Below are 15,815 nucleotides of genomic sequence, written 5' to 3'. Positions count from 1 at the left end.
TACATGGCTGTGTACATAATGTATATACAACTCGTCTAAACATCAACCCAACAATGTTAGATCTGTAAATTTGCTTTCGCAAATTTTTGGTTCTTCCCTCGCCGGGATTCGAACCCATGCTACTGTGATATCGTGACACCAAATCGCCTGCACTGCAGCCGTCCCGCTAGACCACACGACCACCTGGGCTCTCAAAAAAAGAGCTTTTGCTGGCCGTGTGTTACCTTTCTTCGTCAGTTTTAATCTAGCGGCGTACTACAGTACATGATATATAAGGCATGAAGATGTTATTGTTACAGATCAGCTAAATTATCTATAGTAAAGGATCCTACAAATTAATGTAATATACAGTCACAGAAAATAATTATATTTATAAGTACGTCTGAGTCAGTGACAACTCTACAACAGATGTATCCATCGGATCGCCATCAATGATGGTGATACATGGCTGTGTACATAATGTATATACAACTCGTCTAAACATCAACCCAACAATGTTAGATCTGTAAATTTGCTTTCGCAAATTTTTGGTTCTTCCCTCGCCGGGATTCGAGCCCATGCTACTGTGATATCGTGACACCAAATCGCCTGCACTGCACATATATATATAAATACACAAATAACATCGTTACATAGTGATTAATATGTTCTTTACATTAACATTAATTTTCACATTTGAAAACATATGACTCGCATGTAATCGATTCTTTCATTAGACAAATATTCAACCACTGATAACATATTGATTTTTATGTCTTTTTTAAACCTTGTTTGGTTTTAAAATAATTTATAGATATTATTATTAAAAGTGAACCATTACCTTCCAACCGTAGAATTACGAAAATGGATACCAAGGTAGGTTGTGAATTTTACATGTTAAAAAATAAATCATAAACATTAACTTTCAGAAAACAAATTCTTAAGTTTAAAAAAAAAAGTACATATAGTTTGAATGAATTTGGTCAACATGGTCAACAAAGGAAACAGTGTCTATATTAATAAACACATTCACAGAATTTCCAATTTGTTACTTTGAGAAAAGAGATTTTTAGGATTTGAATAACTTTGGACATTGAATATCCTTATGTTGCTGTTGTCTTCGTGTCGATTTTTCTTTAGAAATTTTGCTTGTTTTTGAGAGCTGTTATTGTTGTTGTATTTAGTTTTGATATAGATGTTAAAGTATTATGATGTGGATTCAAGGAAAGCAGAACAATCAATGATGTTACTTTAATTGTACGCAATGCACAAAGTTCATTTATGGATATTTTATTATATGTTTTATAGGCAGTTTATAGAGAATCATTCATGGTCCCTGTAGACCTGGTAGGATTGGCCATTGGAACAGAAGGAGCAAACATAAAAAAATCTAGACAGATTAAGGGAGTGGTTGATGTTCAGAAAAAGAAAAAGGCAGGTGGATACAGTTTCACAGTATTTGGTGAGGTATGAAACCACATGATTTTATTTCAGTATATATATATAATTCAGGTGAAACAATAAACATATGTAAATATTTCATTTTAATTCTCACCATGTTTAGAAAGTATCAGATTTAATTCCATTAATAATCTCTCCGTTGCAGAATATGGTACGTAGTCGGTGAGATCAATATAATGTATGGCATGAACTGTAGACATACATATAATGCTATGTTGTCTTGGTGGTTGGCGTCGTTGTTTAAGTTAAAGGTGTATGGATCTCTATGAAGTTTTACCAGAAGGTTCAAAACCGCAAAGGAAGGTTTGGATTTAATTTAGGGGTTAAGAAACAAATGGTTTTGGAATTAGGTGCCAAAACGGGGCTAAAACAAACATTTTGCAGTTTCCGGACCATAACTTGTGTTAGTGTATAGTTCTCTCTGAATTTGTACCACATGTTTCATATCACGAAGGGAAGGCTGAAATTGGTTTTTGGGAGCCGCAAACGTACAGTTATTAGGGACAAAATGGGGTCAAAAGCAAGCATTTTTCTGGTTTCAGACAATAACTTGTGTTTAAGTGTATCATGGGTATAGATCTCTCTACAAGGTGCGATATGACGAAGGGAATGCTGAGATTGAGTTTGGTGGTAATGAATCCAAAGACGGGAGAGGGGCTGTGCGGAATATGCATATAGACTAAGTTGAGCGACACAGGTTCTTTAGAGTTTGTCTTGCCTGCGATGCATATAAAATGGTTACTATCTGATGGTCGTTAACTATGTGTGTAAGCTTTTTGTTTTAGATTTAGAAGACATGGATGCTTCACATCTTGTATGCAGGAATTTTTTGCAGGTGCCTTATCTTACAAAGTTTTCTTCTGTCATATGTCTAATGTCCTGAACCATATACTTTTGGTTTAGTTAATGCATGAACAAATAATTATAGTGTTTTATTCGTGTGATATAATCACTTATTATAAGTAATAGAAAGGCCCGATAACTATATTTGGTATATTATATGAGTTGCTAGCAAGGTTTATTTGTCTGTCAGACAGGGTTCATTTGAAAAGTAAAATCACTAAAATCACAAAGATACTGTAATATTCCTGACTTAGTACAGGCATTTTCTTACGTAGAAAAAGATAGATCAAACCTGGTTTCATAGCTGGCTTAACCTCTCATTTGTATGACAGTCGCATCAAATTCCATTATATTGACAGCGACGTGTGAACGAAACAAACAGACATAATCGGGAAATTGTCAAAAGTATTGGTACATCATTCAATAATCTTAATCACTATACACAACAAATATGCAACAAAGAAGCACAAAAGGCATATAATCAAAGCACATTTGCAAAAATGAAAGACAAGAATATTTATTTTTACCATAGCACAATGACACAATGACAGGATGAAGAGTACAGATCCACGTCATATGTATCAATGAATCACATAAACCCATATAGACAAATCACATTTATTTAGCAAAAATGAAAAACAAGAAAACAAACATTTTACATTAGCACACTGATGGGATGTATAAGTACAGATCGAGTCAGGTTATATGTATATAAGGAAGACAAAAAGGCACATAGACAGTACATACATTAGCAAAAATGAAAGACAAGGATACACAGATTGTTATAGAACAACAACACAAGGACGGGATGTATAACTACAGAGTCAAGTCAATTGGATATCACGAAAAACAGTCTAAACAGTAACAATTATATTTATAAACTTAAACACGTTATTAAGATGATAAACGACATTAGCACCCAGAGTATATACTTCAAGACCATCGTGTACTATTTGTGATGTTGCTATTTATCAACAAGGTATTCCTACATTCCTATGTATGAGACTTTCTTTGACATCCCCTGGTTCATCAAGACACTGGTGACTTTTTTATACAGTATGAGTGACGTTGACCTCATTTCATAGATTTTTTATCAAGTTTAAGTCAAATCCCTTGCAAAGATTCTATAAGCAAAAGTTCAACTTTATTTGGTGTATTTGTTTTTTTTCCATACCAGGCTGGAAGTGTTTATCTGCTCTCAACTTATAACATGGTCGATTAATCAAAGTTTCGTTTTCGTGTTTACTTTTATCAATGAACCAACTATATGTTTTATGTTTCACAACAAACATGTGCTTCCTTTTGCACTAGCTTTCGGACAATGATTTGTAACTAATCCAGCACAAAAGGTCAAGTACAATTAACTGGGTCAAAGATGTAAACACGGGACGATGAACACAAATTCGGAAGGCAAAATGATGTTCCGTAAACACGTGATTTATACTATGAAATTTTATTGTTGATATGTATACACTGTATTTAAAAGAATGTGTATGTGATATATATAATTAACACTTTAATACTTTAGTATACTTTACTGAACTTTTCCCTGGAAATTCAGTAACTAATTACAGGGATACTCGGGCTAACGCTGTAATCCGAGTAAATTGTTAAAGCAGCAGATATATAATAAAAGATATTTACTTTGAAAAAAAAAAGAAAAAAAAAAGACGTAAATATTTGTCTAGCAGGGTTCATCTGACCAGAACCCGATTTTCATTGTCAAAAATTAGTCATCCTGTATGGTCAATTCTAAGACACTATTAGCAATAGGTCAGCTATTTTTAAATGACTGGTTAGGGTCTAGCAAGGTTCATCTTACCTTGACATCATTTCCATAGTTCATTGTGTTTAAATTTAGAGTTCATTTTTCATTACTCAGATACTGTAAGCAAAAATCGAACTATGTTTTAATGATTCCAAGGTAATGCATGTCTGTCAGAGTGCATCTAGCCATTTACCTCTTTTTTTAAATGTTTTTTTTTGATAATGTTTGGTTTTATGTGATTTCTGCGTTGAGGAATCTTTATTGTTTGAAAATAAAAGGACGTCTAAAAAATACAAACAAGTTTTGTTTTATGAATAATTTTGACGAAATAATAATCTGAGAATAATGCCGAAAGAATAAAGGTACAGAATAATGCCTAAATGGGGTGCTCAATAAAGTCATCATATATACCAGAATTGAAATTTTGCATTTGCGCTAGACGTGCGAAACGTTTCGTTTACAAAAGACCCATAACATCATATTTGTCAAAACCTGCATTAGGTTTATGAGTCAATTATAATAGCATTCCTAAATAATTGACATTTAATATTTGCTCATCATTAAAATCACCACAAAGTAATATTTCAATAAAAAAAAATCACGAATTTATATTCATGGACATATTACTATTTTGATATTAACAATTTAAAAACATAATTCTTCAACCTGTATATATATATATATATATATATACATGTATATACAACTCGTCTAAACATCAACCCAACAATGTTAGATCTGTAAATTTGCTTTCGCAAATTTTTGGTTCTTCCCTCGCCGGGATTCGAACCCATGCTACTGTGATATCGTGACACCAAATCGCCTGCACTGCCACGATATCACAGTAGCATGGGTTCGAATCCCGGCGAGGGAAGAACCAAATTTCGCAAATTTACAGATCTAACATTGTTGGGTTGATGTTTAGACGAGTTGTATATACATAATGTACACAGCCATGTATCACCATCATTGATGGCGATCCGATGGATACATCTGTGGTAGGGTTGTCACTGACTCAGATGTACTTATATATACATGTATATATATATATTAAAATGAAAAAAAGGTTGCAAACAAACCATCGAGGGGGCGTATGTGTCGTGTGTGAAGTTGTAGGGTGCGAATGTGTATTAGGTCGGAACATACCTGTGATTAATGCCAGAAGGCAGAACAACCATTTACTTGTTTCCTGCTTCCTGGCAGATAAAAGAACAGTAATTATCTTGTAGGTAAAACATTACTATATATTCTTTGGCCTAATTTATAACTTTTTCTCGCCAATGTCATGAAGGAACCTTAGTTGGTCTTTAAGTATTATTTTTATCAAAATGACTTCTGTTACTACTAAGCCTTTTAATATTACATATCACACTATACTGTATGTGTCTCAAGCGGTTTTTATCTGGATTTATTTTCATCAGGAATGTTCAATGCTGAAAATAAAGAATTTATAAGAAGCACCTAAAACTATGCAGAAATGAGAAAGATTTTTTTTTATGTAATTGTAATTGTTATCTTTCAGTCGCCAGAAGCAATTAAAAAAGCCAGATCTAATTTGGAATTGAGACAAGAGGATTACACAATACCAAAACATTTAGCAGGTAAACCTTTAACATGTTCGAAATGTAAAGGCTTAATTAGAATATTTTAATTTGACAATTTTATTTCGTAATAATGGTGAGTTTGCAACAACGTACTTTGTAACTATTGGTATTTAATGGTAATTATCAAAATTCACTGTGGATATTTTGTTAAACCTGCATTATTTATCACAATATTTACATATTTTGTATCCCTCAAAATAAATGTTATGATACCTTTTAATAAACTGTTGTTAAATGTCGTAGAATAAATGTTCTGTATTTGATGATTTGTCATTGTCAATTGAGAATTTTACAATTGCAATTATAGTTTTACTTAAGAGATGTAGAGTAGAGCCAGTAAAATAAATATTTGCAATGGTAAAATCCGAAATTGACAGTGGCAACTTATCAAATGCAGTACTGTTATTCTTATTCTAATGCAATACTCCTTAAAATCACAAGAAATAAACATTTCAAATATCCTGGCAGTATTGACTGCTGCCAATGACTTCAATCTTCAACTGTGATGTGGCTTTAGACATGTTAGAGGATGTCGGGAATTTATTATGGTAGAAACCCCTACTTTTCCTTTGAAGAATTGCAAGCTAATGGTAAAGTATTCCATTAACGTGTACCTGAAAACTCCCCATGAAAACAGATTTGAAATTGTTTACGCAAGATAGGGATTTCTACAAAAGACGTGTTAGTACCTCTCAAATAGAAAAAAGGGAAAAGGCCAAAGAAACTGCAAAGTTGGCGAGCATATGATCAAACTTATTCAGACAAACAGCTTCTGTAGTATAAGTGTTTGGGTAACACGTGAAGGAATAAAACAGCTTTTTTTTTATCCTATTGTAGGTCAAGTAATTGGAAAGTTTGGACAAGCTATTGAGGGAGTGATAAATAAATCCTTGGTGAACAGAATTAGTGTACTAAATGAAAATGATGTAAGATTATAAAACATATCATACTAATAGGAGTTACTGCTGAAGTTTAAGTATATGTCAAGTAAAACTCATCGTATTCCTAATGGCTACAACCGTATGAATGAACACTTGGGCCTTTATAACTACCAGTTTTAGGCCTTTGGTGGTCTTATGTTTTTTTAATACAAACAATAAACTACCATCATTATGTGGCCGCGTAAACCTTTTGTTTTAAGCTTTATATTTCTGAAGGTAGAAGACCTTGGTACTTCGAATTCATACCTTAAACGAATTTTCCATCTGCCATATGTCTAGTGTCCTTGACCTCATGTTTATATTTCAGCAACTACTTGGAAAAAAAATACTGTATTTTGTCAGGTGAATATCTCACTTATTAAAGGAATAAATATCTATTCTACTTGTTAAAGACGAACTTATATGTTTATTGTTTTATATTTTCGAGGAAATACTAAAAATGCCATTAAACTTAGACAACATAGAAAATCAGTACCAATAGAATAACAGAGGCCTGCTCCACAAAGAAGAAGTTCAATACTTATGGGACAGCCTTTCATTTAAAGTCACATATATGTAGCTCATTCTTTCTGTCCATCTGTCTGTCCATTGTAAAATGTTAGACAATAACTCGAACATGCTTTGCAACTTGTTGTTTGTAGTGTTTATATCTATTGGCATTAGCTCAATTTTAGATTTTTATAAATTTCCGATATGTGGTTTCCGCGTTTGGGGTTTTGTTCATTAAAAAAGGGGGATTTTCCAGTTTCCTGAATTGTTGAATTATTTTTACCCGATGAAGTAAGTTACTTTTTTATTTTTTTATTTCACTTTTTCAAATTATAGGATGCTATCAAAAGAATTTTTTTTCTTCAGTTTTCAGACGATAACTCAATGGTTCGTGGAGCAGTTTTCATGAAACTTAAATGACTAATCTATCGAAATAACATCCCTTTACTTTTTTAGAGTTGTTATGGAACATTATTCTTAGAAAAGGGACGGGTGTATCATCCTCTCATGGCACAGCTCTGTATTAATTTGCAAAAATTCAAGAAAGGTGACACTGTAACATAAACTAGAGATCGCATACATTTTTTTAGATTATAGTATATGGATAATATTCTATTAAGAAATTAAGAAATATGAATAATTTAATATTTATTTTTTTTCATATCATAATTTTAGGATGTAATCTTAAATATTATTGGGCCACCAGAAGGAATAGAAAATGCTAAACTTTTGCTGAACTATAAACTGGAAGAGATTTTAAACACGGATGAGGTAAATAGTTTCAAAAAATTTGTCAGTGGAAGATCTAAGGCAGGATAAAAGCATAATTATTATTAATGATTTTTGGATGAATGGATCAAAGGTGATAAGATGACAGTAACTTTTGATTTCTTTATAACTGACTGAAAAGCATAGTTCATTTTAATATTTAAAAAAAAAGTTCAAAGAAAGCAGAACAAGCAAAACATAATTTTACATTCACGATGCATGAATTGATTTTTTTTTGTAGCCATTTTTTACTGAAACATTCATGGTCCCTTTGGACTTGATAGGACTGACCATTGGTACCAAAGGAGCCAACATAAAAAAATCTAAACGCATTAGTGGAGTATTCTCCGTTAAATATGAGAAGCAGCAAGATGGTTGTAGATTTCGAATACTTGGTGAGGTAAATAAAAGGGTCTTTATATTTCAATAATGATACTATATTCAAATTGACTTGGACCATTGAATATGCCTAATATTTCTATAAGATCCATTTTTTTTAGAATTATTTTTGTTTAAAAAAAAATCTAAATTTAGTAATTATTTGTGTGCATTTGTTACTGCAATTTTTAAGAATGGAAAAACAATCAAGATTGATTATTATGATTTGTACCTTCTGTGGACAACAAAATGTTACTAAGTCAGCATTAAAATTAATTTTCAAAAGTCCTGGTCCAAATGTGGCCAATTGATTTTTTCATATTAACTTAAAGTATTATGTAGTCTGTCAGTCATCTGCTCTGAAGCTTTGTATTTGTTTTTAGACATTAGAAGCTGTTAAAAAAGCTAGATCTATATTGGAATTGAGTCAACATGCTTATAGAGTACCAAAACATTATATAGCAGGTAAACATTTTCAGGTATTAAAAATTATTTAAAAGTAAATGAAATAACAGACTACTATATCTGGCTTTCTTGAATAAATGTGAATGAAACAAATGCTACAATTCATGTAGTAATATCCATGCAAGGATTTGATTTGTTTCAAATTAATGTGATGTTTTACTTTATTCCCTTTAGTTATTGTCATCAATGGTTTGTCTGTGTTTGTTGGTTTATATTTACATTAGATTGTGTTGTTTGTATTGTATTGTTTATTTTATTGTTTTGTTTTATGTGTGCTTAAGGACAAAATTGTAGGGAAAGTATATTTGTAGCGCTTCATTTGAATTGTTATTACATATGTATTTTCATATTAAGGTAGATCATAGGTATAAGTTTCTTGAGATAGAACTTTCTTATATATCGCTATAATGAAAACTTTACTATGATCTTTTCAAAAATATTATAATAAGTTTGGGTCACCGTGCTATTTTTCAAGTTGTGAGTCGTTGAATATTGCCTTAATTTGTTTAGAATGATCATGAAAAAGCACATTTCTGTGTATAAAAATAAATCTACGAGACAGAATTTTTAAATAAATTGTAAGAAGATAGGTTTTATAATATGTTTGAAGAAAATAAAAAGAAAAAATGGTGTCACCAAACTTGTTTTCTTGCTACAAGTGAAAAATAAAAAATTTCCCTATTATTCCAGTATAATTTCTTTACTAAAAGAGTTATCTTCCCTTAAATTGCTTAGTTGAACAAAATTGATTCTAAACCACAAATGTTTGGTATTTGTTTAGATATTTTGATTAATGCAAAAAAATCAGCAAGTTTTCTTCATATTAAAACAGTCTTACCAATGAAATTGCACATCTGTCTACAAATTTGCAGATTTGGGCAAATAACTAGACTGATTGTGTTCTGCGATCGTACAATCCAAGATGGTGGTATACCATGAATCTACCTGATATGGGTTGCAGTTTGTTTTAACATATATAAAAATAAAAGACAACTGAAATTTAACTGAAAGTAATGAGTACGCGATTAGAGGGTTAAATCCAATATTGGATTTGATTGTTTTGGATTTGTAATTCATTTTTACTGCAATTACTTGCATATGGTCATGATATTTTTCAGGAGTACTTACAAAGGGCTACTAAGCAAGTATATTTAAAACACTTGTATATCATATATTGTTCGAAGGAATAATTCATCTATTATTTGTTTTTAGGTCCAGTTATTGGAAAGTTTGAACAAGCTATCGAAGAAGTGATAAATGAAACCATAATAAGAACAATAACTAAACATAAAAAAAATAATGTAAGATTTTCATGATAAGTTTATATCATACAAAGAAACATGCTATATGTGCTACTGCAAAATATACGAAAACAAGCAAGTTAAGTTTGTAAGCATTATCCCATTTCGATTTGTTACAACTGAAAAATGATCAGTTGACCCTTAACACTACCAGTACATGGCCTTACATGGATTATGATTTATTGGAATACAAACAATTTTGCACAAACATTTGAAAGAACTGTATGTGCATTGAGTGTCCTGAAATAAATATTTTCCAGAACTTTTATCTATTTTGAAGCTTTACAATGTTTATAATCATATATTCCTACTGAACTGCTTTTTTTCGCTTTTGTATCATACCAATAATTAGAGTGGGGATTAAGAAATTCTGCCTGCCTAATGCTGTAAGGACCTCCAACTCCCTTTGCACTTTCATAAAGTTTATTTTAAGAAAATCACATCAGCAATATTTAGCACACGTTCCAAAGTAATGATTGATATATTAAGTGTAATGCCCTGTCTTTAATAGAAAGGGGTAGGCATACAGTTTTTAGTTTCAATGTTCATCCATCATGTGTCGGGTTAACATTTTGTTCCAAAGTTGAACAGGAATTTGTGGTCTCTATACTTTGGAATTCAGTACTCTTATTTATTATTGCAGATAAAATGCTCTGTCTATGATACTCAGAGGCATATTGAACAATCATCCTTTCATCTGATCTGTATCACAATCGATAAAAAAAACGTGTCCATAGAATTCGGATGCCCGACTTGCACTATCATTTTCTATGTTCAGCGGACCGTAAAATTGGGGTTTATTCTCTAGTTTAGCATTATAATGAGAAAGACCCTATTATATGGAACATGCGTACTAACTGTCAAGTTGATTTGACTTCAACTTCACCAGAAACGTCCTTAACAAAAAACTTTAACCTAATGCGGGACAGGTGGACGAACGGACGAACGAACAGCCGAACGGACGAACAAACCCACAGACCAGAAAACATAATGCCCCTCCACTATCGTAGGTGGGGCATACACATATAGATTAGACAGTTTTTATCGATAGAATCATGTCGCCGATGAGCTGAGACACATCATCATTGTTTTGGTCAGACAATTTGTGAAGATGACCATAATACTTATAAAATGTGTATTCAGTAGATCTTTTTGAAACTTGTGAACATGATTTAATATCCGATGCGTTTTCAAAATTCATTACTCATCAACTAACCTTACGGTTTACATAAGTAGTACAGCGTTGGTACCATTAGTAAGCAGGAACTCAGGCATTTACTTTTTTCAGCACACTAGATTGCTGCAAGACTAAATGAGCTTTGTCCATTACTTGGTGTCAGTCTTACGTCGTCTTCATTCTTTAACCTTTACTACAAAAATATAACCTCCTTTAAAACTATTAAGCCAAATGTAACAAAACTTTACCACCCACAAGTTTAGATCTACCGTCTGGTTATTTAAGTCAATAATTTTTTTATAGCAATTATGACCCTAAAATGTAAATTTTTTTCATATTTGTTAATTTTTGTTTTCTTTTTTAAAAACTATCATATTAATTTTTTTAAAGAAAACTATAAACTAGACCAGATCTACATTGCGGAAATAAATTGACAACTCTATATTGGAGTCTATGCTCTTCAATTAAGCGTTTAAACATGTGTATTGCGTTTTTGCCTAATATTCTAAAAACTGTAATATACGAAAAGAAACTTTAAAAAGCCCAAATGATCAACAATTCAAGATATAAAATTATCAAGTATGGCAGAAATCTTTTGTCGAATTGCTATTGAAGTTATTTTCCTTTAAAGATGTTTTTATCATTTTGAGTTTGTGTCGGTTATCCTGAAAGTGCATTAGATACAAATGTAGATATAATCTTTAAAAAGCCAAAACTATCAGCAGAACAAGACTTCTGTTGGTGACCTTCTGCTGTTGTTTTTTTTCTATGGTCGGGTTGTTGTCTCTTTGGCACATTCCCCATTTCCATTCTCAATTTTAAGATCTACAAATATTTCAACATGATTGAAACCGTCAGTAATTTCTTTTATGACGATTTTCCCCACAAAATTGCTATTCTCGAAGATACAGGAGAACAAAAAAAGTAAAATCGCAAAAATACTGAACTCCGAGGAAAATTCAATCGGAAAGTCCCTAATCACATGGCAAAATCAAATGACAAAACACATAAAAAACGAATGGACAACTGTCATAATTCTGACTTGGTACAGGCATTTTCAAATGAAGAAAAATGGGGATTGAACCTGGTTTTATAGCGCTTAACCTCTTACTTGTACGACAGTCTCATCAAATTCCGTTATATTTACAACGATGCGCGAACAAAACAGACATAATAAATAAAGCGACACAGGCTCTTTATAGCCTCTTGTTTGTATTTTACTAATACATTGAGTCATGTTGTGCAATAATCCTTCCTTACACCTTAAAACTGACAAACAATCAAAGGCGAGACAAAGGTTTCTGTGCAAACCTTGAAATATTTTACTTGCTGACGACTTTTTATTACTAAAAAACTATATTCAAAGCTGATATATCAAGTTTTCTTTTTCCAGTACCATAGCTGCAATTATACGCCAAAATCTTCAAATCATTTCCATCAGTGTTTTGAATTTTTTCATTGCTTTTATGTTATCTTGAATTCTTTACAAGCGAAATTTAAAAGAAAGGGTATTGCAATTTAAGTAAGAAACTGCAATGGTTTTAATGAAATCATGTCATACTACATGTATTAATATTAAGAATCTGAAAAATGCTGATAATTAGTAGTTTTTCCAATATATCAAAATTGTAATTTTAGGATGTAATTTTGACAATAATTGGTCCACCAGAAGCCATAGATTATGCTAAATGTTTGTTGAAATACAAACTGGATAAAACTAAGGTAAGCATGATAGTTAAACATGTTAAATATTTGTTTATATATTTAAATAACATTACGTCATATTCTTTACACCTTAACATGTTTATCAATGGAACATTTAAAGACGGAGACCAAGATTAATTATTTTGGGATAATAGATTATAGTTCAGGATAACAAGTACTAAACTTGAAAAATTTGGTCCCTTGATGACTGTTTGAATTTTCTATGGTGGATCGAAATGAAACTTATGTAGATGAATATTTTTAGTATGAACAGAAAGAACTTTTTCAACTTGTAGGTAAAGTACAAGGTCACAGCTTATAAGTAGTCCAAATTAGATAGCGTTGATCTACAAGCTCTGAGCATCTTGTCTAAATCCTGGCTCTTTTCAATGAATTATACATCAATATTCGACTTTGTAATTGAGATAGATGAAGGCATGTCAAGATTGTAATCATAATTGAAATTTATGTCCTTGTAGAGTATCAATTTTAAAAGGAAGGACGAATATAGTAGAAAAGAAACGGATATATATAAAACTGCAGAGAAGGATGGATATAGTTCAGAAGAGAATGATGGATATAGAACTGATGAGAGTGATGGATATAGTATACGTACAGTAGAGAAGGACGGATATAGAACTGAAGAGAAGAATTGGTATAAAACGGAAGAGAAAGATGAATATAGTACAGTAGAGAATGAAAGAAGTAATACAATAGACATGATAGAGAAGGAAGGATATATGACTGGAGAGATTGATGAATATAGAACAGCATGGCAGGACAGATTTAGAACTGAAGAGAAGGATGAATATAATACAGAAGATAATGCTGAATATAGAACTGAAGAGACGGATGGATGTAATACTGTAGAGACGGGTGCATACAGTACAGTAGAAAAAGAAATAGACTTGAGAAGAAAAGATAGAAACAGAGGCAAGGAAGATAGCGAAAGTACGTTCATAGAGGAGCAAATGCCAAGAAGTCAGGAAGGACAGAATTCTTTATGCTCAGAATCTGATATAAGGTCAAGGCAACCTACATATACTAATTTGCCAATGCACATTGTTGATAGCGCTGTTCAATCGGATCCTTCATTCGCTTTGCATACACAATGTGAAGTAAAAACCAGTTGCTCCAAAAATAAAAAGAGAAAAGTAAAAGTGAAAAATAAATTTGTTGAAACAGATCACGGACCAACAAAACTGACAAAAGCAAAAATGCAGGACAATTGTCTAGGTAAATATATCGAGGCAGCCATACAAGTTAAAGGTTTAAATTCTGGGTTGAATTCTGATACTCGGCCAGCCTGTGATGATAACAAAGGAACTTGCATAAGCTTGGATTCGCGTGATATTTCAAATTTGAAAGAAGAAATTAGTGTTGAAAAATGCAATGGAAACGAGATCAACAGAACAGATAAAGAACAGTCCTTCGAGTCTCACAATATAAAAGACTCATGGGAAATGTGGGATTCTGATGAAGAGCCTAGTTTCAGTACAGAGTTAGAGCAGTTAAAAATGGATGAAACAAGAACAAGTAATTGCTTATGCAATAGTCTAACGAACAAATTATTGTCAGTTCATGGTGACGCAAAGACATCGGTTGGTGGTTGGTGGTGAAATAGATTCTAGTAATTGAGCCTTTGAAAACCAGTTCTTATCTGTTGATGATTGTACAGTCTTATTAACTTGAAAATACAAATAATTTCAAACATAAAAAGTTTGCTTATAATAATGTACAATAAAGATAGTTTACATAAAGGAAAAATAATTCGTCTAATGTTTGTTTAGTATATGTCATTTATTGCTTATGCATTTGATTTTTGCCATGCAAATATTTTAGATGAAGATTTAAACAAGTTTTAAAAACTTGATCTTGGGGACAAACTGTTTTACTGTGAATCATTTATAATTAAAGCATTTAAGCATGTAAAAACATACATTCGATATTTTTACTATACTATTTTGGATTATATGTTTTTCCGACGTAGTCGGTATAATTTCGGTTTGTGCCCTATGAACTTAAGGACGCTTATATATGGCAACAGAATACGCATGCTCGAAAATCCTTTCTGTGATTGGACAAAATGCTGTCATGGTGGGTAATTTGGGTGTGTTTGAAAAAACGTCTCGTTAATTATATCGTGATGGAAAGCAAGTGAAAAACTATAAATATTTGAACTAGATCTTACAAAGATTTATATTTTTATTAAAATAATTGTTTCTCCAATAGCTCTTTGCATCCGTGACAGCTGTTTATTCGGGACAATTATATAATTTTTAATGTAAACTTTGTTGCACGAACGTACATGACTTTTAGACTTTTAGAACGCACCTACGCATGTGAGATTTCCGCAGGGTTTTTGTGAATGTAAACAGAAAGATACGAGGACCGAGAATACTGAAAACAAACAGAGAAAACGTTATTTAAATGGTATCTTTGTGCTTCTGAAGGTTATCGAAGTGATAGTTTGAAACATATACTCAAATTTAAATACGTCGGATATCTTTTTTAAAGATAGTTCTTGTTATTAATGCATTTTGATCAAAATGTGTGACTGGGAATTGTATGCTCACTAATCTATTACTTAGCAGTATAATAGTACCTGTTTGTAATTAAGCAATTGATATTTAATTGAGAACAAAAATATACATTATATTTAATGTAGAAGCAAACGAAGCTTTAAAAACTGTTTATGATGTACATACTGGGTCTTTCATTTCTTTGGAATTTGTGACATTTTGGTTTGTTTGACATGTTAAACTTTCTAATAAATATTAAGAAATAACTATTGTCTGAATTTTTGTATATGTTATATTTAGCATAAACAGTTTTATAATTTAACACATAAATACTGATACCAGTTATAATTAAAATAGTTAAGTTAACAAAAATGTAGAAAAGCAAAATAAATAAATACCAAACTACGGGAAAGTT

At 31.7% G+C, this 15,815-nt stretch overlaps 1 protein-coding gene across 1 annotated transcript; it reads left to right on the top strand.

The window, feature by feature from the left end:
• The first annotated feature begins 1,291 nt into the window (after positions 1 to 1,291).
• On the top strand, positions 1,292 to 15,553 carry LOC143056487 (uncharacterized). Its single transcript, XM_076229564.1, has 9 exons — positions 1,292 to 1,446; positions 5,574 to 5,652; positions 6,493 to 6,581; positions 7,761 to 7,856; positions 8,095 to 8,253; positions 8,615 to 8,696; positions 9,909 to 9,997; positions 12,813 to 12,896; positions 13,358 to 15,553. Exons 1-9 carry the CDS (start codon positions 1,309 to 1,311, stop codon positions 14,495 to 14,497), a joined length of 1,956 nt encoding a protein of 651 aa, XP_076085679.1. The 5' UTR covers positions 1,292 to 1,308; the 3' UTR covers positions 14,498 to 15,553.
• Positions 15,554 to 15,815: the final 262 nt, after the last annotated feature.

Source organism: Mytilus galloprovincialis, chromosome 13 (genome assembly GCF_965363235.1).
Source record: "Mytilus galloprovincialis chromosome 13, xbMytGall1.hap1.1, whole genome shotgun sequence".
NCBI lineage: Eukaryota > Metazoa > Mollusca > Bivalvia > Mytilida > Mytilidae > Mytilus > Mytilus galloprovincialis.
The sequence above is the reverse complement of the archived record's forward strand: the minus strand, read 5'-3'. Positions and strand labels throughout refer to the sequence as shown.